We start from the raw sequence: 6308 nt of genomic DNA on the forward strand, positions 1-6308 counted from the left end.
AGCCTTTCTACACTAATATCAAAAAAAAAAAAAAAAGTACATAATCAAAAGAAACCCAAGGGATTTTTGTGAGCTCTTAGCATTTCGTCGCATGGGAAAAAATGACTATCTTGGTATTCCATTTCTGTTAAAAAATTATGTAAAACTTGATTTGCAACCTCTTCTGAATACTATTTCTAACCATCTTGCTGTTGGAAAGCAAAGACTGCTGTCGTTTGCGGGTAGACTTCAATTTATATAATACACGGTCTGCCAATACCATTACCTACTGGATTAGAGGAACTATTTTCAAAAACTTGCATCAAGAGTCTTAGTAGGATGTGCTCTAGGTTCTTTTACTTTGGGGATGTGGAAGCCAGAAAACTTTTTCTGATAGCTTGGAAAAAACGTGCAGACCCAAGTTTTGGTGGCCTGGCAGTCCGGACTTAAGCTAGTTTACAATTTGCTAACTGTTGCTCTCTGGTTTGAGATTTTATAATTCCAATTCCATGTTTATTTAAGTTTTTAAATGCCAAATATGGTACCCCCTGGACTCCGGTTCTGAGCAAAGCCTCTTGTCTTGGAGTGATATGAGAAGACGGCTTTTCAGATATAAAGCCTAACATTTGGTTTTTGCTCTTAATTGAACAGCATAATTTCTTTTCTTTGGGATCCATGGTTTTTTGGAAATAATATTATGCTTGAATTTGCGCGTACATAATTTAATCAATTATTGCCCTTATTCATGCCAAGATTTCTGATTATTTGAGAGATGATGTCTGGACGCTGCCTATGGTATTTCCTGTTTCTTGCATTTCTGCTCTTCAACAAGTTCCTTTTATTCATGGCTCTAAAGACACATTACTATGGAAGGTAGAGATAAAAGGTTTTTCTCCTTTATCAATTTTTATCATAGAGATGTGATTAAGGTGGATTGGTTTAATCTGGTTTGGCATAAGAGTTTTGCTTTGAGATATTCTTTCTCATTGTGGTTAGCTCTTAACAATGGCCTTAAAACAGCGAGGAGCTCATTAAAAGGAATATTGTGGTTAACTCTATTTGTTCTCTTTGTTTTGCTCATGATGAAAACAATTGGACATCTTTTCTTTGAATGCGATTATGCTTTCACGGTGCTGCATCCCTCATTCCTATGGTGGGAAACTTTCTGTTAAGGCCAAGGCTAAACCAAGTCTTACAATTGTTGGGTGAGCAGAATTATATGATAAAAAATCAAAAGAATTTCTTTTGCTCACTTGTGAGTTGTTCATCTTACCATATTGGAGAGAAAGGAATCAAAGGGGTTCAATGGGAAGTTTAGATGTTCCTCTTCTTCTTTCCTTGACCATTAAAGCGCCATTGATGCAAAAATTGGTAACTGGAAGAATTCAGAGAAGCTTTAGAATTCCTTGGCATGATTAAGGAATTCGGTTGAGGTGCTGTATTGCGGATTTGGTGTTTACTGGGCATTCATCTTGATGATTTGTCGGATGTCACATTGGCTGGATTACTGGTTGTTTCGAATTCTGTGCTAAGGACGATGAATGTAGCTGGCTATCATCTCCTTGGAGGGCCTTTCATTTGGGCAACCAGGAGATTTTCGTGTCGTGGCTGCCGGTTTCAGTAAGTTATTTGCGATTTAGCCAGTCTGAGTCCTTTAGATGCTTTTCGCATTCTAAGTTTTGCTGGATTTGTTTTACTTTAGTTCTCTTTTTTTATTCTTGTCTCTGGGGGGTATAGGTGTTTTGCGTTTTTACCCTCATAATTTAGAGGTTTGAAACCTTTTTGGTATACCTTTACTTGTAACTTCTTTTTTCATGGTAATAATGGGCTTCTGCCCTCATTTTCTTCAAAAAAAAAAAAAAAGTACATAAATCAAAAGAAACCCAAGAATCACTGAAAGCCTTGAACCTATTTTATGCTAATATTTTTTCCTTTGTGCTACTGTTCTGTGTGTGTGTGTGTGACAGACGTTTTCTGCACAACCAGCATAGGCAAATGTTAACACAAAAAGAAAAATATAATATTCCTTACTTGAAGCAACTTGATCTCCAAAGGTGGTTACCTTCACATATAATATTCCTTGAAGAAAAACCCAGGAATTATGGTACAAGAAGAAAGGTAGATCATGATTAGGGCATCTCCAACCGAAAAATCATTTTCCACTCTAAAATGCAATCATTTTTCGTCAATTGAACGTCATTTCTTCTTTGTTTGCATACTTCTTGTGAAGGTAATCACCTTTGGAGAGCTTTTCTCCTCTTTTGCGCGTTTCTTCGGCAAATCCCGCATCGAATTTTTTTTGGCATAGTGATGCGGACATCCAACCGTCCATGCAAATCCAAGGAACTGAAGATCGACGACGGAGATCACTTTGTTTTATTTTCATTTATTAAGTGTATTTTAATTTAGTTTTGCAATTTCCTTTTTTACCCTCTTGTCTATGTAAGCCCAAGGGGCAAATGTGTCTTTTAATTTCTTTTGAGGCCTATATATAGAGGCCCCTTCTCTTGTATTAGGATGATGGATTATTAATAAAAAAAATTTGCGTTTTGCACTTGAGTTCTTTGAGAAGAACGTTAGTGAAATCCCTATGGGAGAGAGTCGGAGTTTCCACCAGCCGCAGGATGGGTCCGGGCTCGTGGCGTGAAGTCTCTTGGAGAAGGGCAACGTAGTACCCGTCAGCCGCAGGATGTGTCCGGGCTCGCGGTTGTATCTTTGATATTTTGTTTATTTGCTTTTGTTCATTCTTATTGCTATTCGTCGTTATCTTCATCTTCTTCCTCCTCCCCATCTTCGTTTGGCCGCCGGATTCTAGCCTCACCCGAAAACCCCCTCTTTTTCCCCCGTCCAACACCCACGACCAACATCCCACCCGACCCCTCCACACCGCCGGCCCAATCCTCTAGCCGCCGGCCACCGTCCACCTCTTCATCCCCCTTAAAACCCTTGCCTAATTTGGATGAAAGTATTTTGGGACAGAATTTTGAATTCAAATTTGTTCAATTTGAAATTCAAAAAAACTTTCCTAAAATATCAAATCTATTTTTGAAAAGTTTTCAAATTTTCCTTCCATTGGATTTTGAATTAATTAGGATGATTCAATTCATTCTAAATTCAACCCCCTAAATTAAGGAAGCATTAAAGCCTCCTTAATTCCCTCCCCATTATCTCTTTTCTTATTCGGGCTCCTTAAATTTTAGGAAAGGATTTGAATTCAAATTCAAAATAATTTGAATTTCAAATGCTTTCTATTTATGCTTAAGCCTTGAAGGAAATATCCCTCCATCACCTTAAATCTGAGATTAATTCTCAGATTTAGGCATTAATTACAATTCATTGTGTGCTCCACATTCATTGAATGTGGACCTAATTTCCCCTCCTTCCTATAGGTCGACCCACTCCTCCCTCTCTCTCTCATTAGTTCTAGCCATTATTACTCCCTCATTAACTCCTAAAATTAAGCCCCGTTCAAATTCAAATTGAGCATAATTTCCTCCAACCCGTCTTAATTAAAATTTATTAGCCAGTCAAGCAATTCAATCCTCTCCACGTTTTCTCCCCTCCCCCCCTCTCTTGCTGCCAGCCTGCTCCCACCGTATCTCTCTCTCCCTAGCTCTCTAACTTAATTTCAGAGAAAGGAGAGCTGCAAGGGAACTCCTAATCCCTTACACCACTCTGTTTTCCCCAAAAGTCCTTGAAAATCTGTTTATTTTCCTGAGCCAGGTTGCTGTCCAGACTTCTGGAAATTGGTAAATTGCTGTCAAGCAGAAATCTGCAGTTCTACACTAGCTGGTCAGCCCCAGAAGTCAATCCGTTGCTGTCCAGACTTCTCATAGTTGCTGTTCCGCAGTTCAAGCACTTGATACCTCTTGCTAAGAAGGTTTGGAACGTGAAATTGCTGATCTGGAAGAGAAAAGCTGCTGTCCACCATTCTTCTTCAGCCCTTGGAAGACCTCTAGCTGCTGTGTTGGAAGAAGAGTTGCTGTCCAGTTTCGGCTGGATTCTTTTTGCTGTAGCAACATCAAAGAAGCCTCTCGCCTCTCTCTCTCACGGCCAAGCCTTGCTGGAATATAGGCTAAAGTTCCTCTTCCATTTCTTTCTTCCCAACAATAACGGCTAGAACTCTTTCCTGATTTCTGAGAGAAAATCTGAAATACTTCAAATTTCTTGAAGGAAAATTCTCCAGAAGAAAGATTAATAAAGGATGTACAAGACCATATATAAGTTACATCTGATAAGTTAAACAAGAGACCACTTTGAAGTAGGGAAAAGAGAGAGAGAGAAAAAAAACAAGACACTATAAAGATTACGTGCTGTTTCGGCTTTCCATGGTAGAATAGTTCTACAGTATCATAACTATGTGCGAAAAAGAAAAGTTCAATTACTAATCATCCTCTATTCCTAACCTCACAATTCAAATTCGTCCTCAAGTTTGAAAGCCTCCACAGCAGCCTCCTCTTCTTCATCATCAATCACAAAGTATGGATTGTGAACCTCAGGCCTGAACTTGTACCCAGTAAATATATAGAAAGCAATGGTGGCAAGCTCCCCTGCAACCACACTAGTCCAAAGATATCTGTAAGATGTAATCGTAGCCAGCACATACACAGCAACCCGGGTAAAGTAGATGTAGCAGATCACTACAACATAGTATTGTCGGAAAAGTGTAAGCTTCATCAGGTTAACAGCAGCTTTGCCATCCGATCTTGCCGCCTCCCGAAGGTTTTTAATGGACCAGACAATAGGGAAGAGAACTGCGCAGCAGCAAATGACATCAACAAGAAGGAAGACTTGCCTCCACGTAGCCCAATTTCGGGCATAAGGTCCAGATTCATCGATCACCACTTGAGCTATGTTAGCGACGACCTGGAGAGGGATTACTACCATGAGAACCTTTTTCTCCTTGTCCTGTAGATATGGTTTGAGGAAGGACCAACCAGTTCCAATCAAAACGATGAGCGTGAAAAGGGAAATCCCCTTCAAGAAGCTAAAGATATAGAAGAGAACGTCCCATCCATGGGCGCTGCCAGTTCGCTCGATATACGATTTGTCTTCAGCCTCGCTTACAAGATTAAGCGCTTTGAGGATGACAACGGCGAGCATGAAATAGTGGATACGGTAAGTGGTCAGCCGCTTGCGAACCAAAACAGAGACCCAAAGTGCCGCAAGGCCGCAGTAGGCGAGGAAAAAAATGAAGTAAACGAAGGGGAGGACGGCTGACCCGGCTGAAAGGTAGACGCGGCGGCCGGAACGGGGCTCGACGTTGTACATGACAGACTTGACGGACATTGAGACGTGAAGCTCAGGGATGCAGTTGGCGAAGAGGAGGGTGTACTGCCCCGGATTGGTTACGTTAAAGATAGAGCCAAAGCTGGTCAGGCGAACGGCTGGGACGGCGGCCTGGAGATGGTTAAAGGTGTAAACAACGTCGAACAGGTCAGATTGGAGAGCACAGGTGACGCCTAGTTCCTGAATCTGTTGCAGGACATGGATCCAGGCGCCGCGAGTGCTGAGAAAGAACCCTAGTTGAGAGAGATCGAGATCGGGGCTAGTATCCGAAAGGGAGATGCCAGAGACGTTGAGTTCAAGAACCCCAAAGTGGGTGAATCCGAACTCGTCGAAGGGGATGATCGTCCTGGCGTCAGATCTCACCTTCGTCTCGCGGATCTCCGCCGTCACCGGGGATATTATAAAAGCCGCCACAAAGAGCTGGAGAATGAGAAGCGATGCCACTCTGCAGCAAGAGCTAGACATTGCCATTCCGTTTCAGAGATCTGATCGCAATCTCTCTCTCTCTCACCTTCCTCGGCTTACCCTGACTTTAGAAAGAGAAGGACGAAGCCCGGCCGGAAAACCCGACCTGGTTCTCGAAGCGTTAAACGGCGGCAATGGTTGGGATTGGCCGACCGTAGATTGCTCGACTTCCGCAATCCGCAGAGTCTACGTTCATTTAAATTAAAGTGACACCGACAATGGAGAAAATTACCAAATGTTGCCACGAAGAAGACTAGAGAAGACGAGAAGAAGGATTTGTCTACAGAATATTTTCGTAAATATTCACTAATAAGAGGGTGATACATGAGATTTCGAAGTCATTTGTTGGTTCGGTATATTAAATCCAAACCTAATATCGTACGTACCAACTAATAATATTTCTCAACAATATTGAATTAATTAATTTGTTAAAGTCAAACGGAATTTCAAATTAAAATGTCCCAAAAAAAAAGAATTTCAAATTAATACCCACCCAAAAGTCAATCCACGAGCTTAGCCCATAAATTAGTAGTTGAGCAATAATGCTTCTGCCTTTCTTCCTCATCAATTGTTCT

General features: G+C 41.2%; 1 protein-coding gene across 1 annotated transcript; it reads right to left on the reverse strand.

The window, feature by feature from the left end:
- Window positions 1-4173: 4173 nt before the first annotated feature.
- LOC110116675 (protein GPR107-like) lies at window positions 4174-6069 on the reverse strand. The gene has a single exon (XM_020850357.2). It carries the CDS (start codon window positions 5737-5739, stop codon window positions 4387-4389), a length of 1353 nt encoding a protein of 450 aa, XP_020706016.1. The 5' UTR covers window positions 5740-6069; the 3' UTR covers window positions 4174-4386.
- Between the last annotated feature and the right edge of the window lie 239 nt (window positions 6070-6308).

Source organism: Dendrobium catenatum, unplaced genomic scaffold (assembly GCF_001605985.2).
Source record: "Dendrobium catenatum unplaced genomic scaffold, ASM160598v2 fragScaff_scaffold_793, whole genome shotgun sequence".
Taxonomy (NCBI): Eukaryota; Viridiplantae; Streptophyta; class Magnoliopsida; order Asparagales; family Orchidaceae; genus Dendrobium; species Dendrobium catenatum.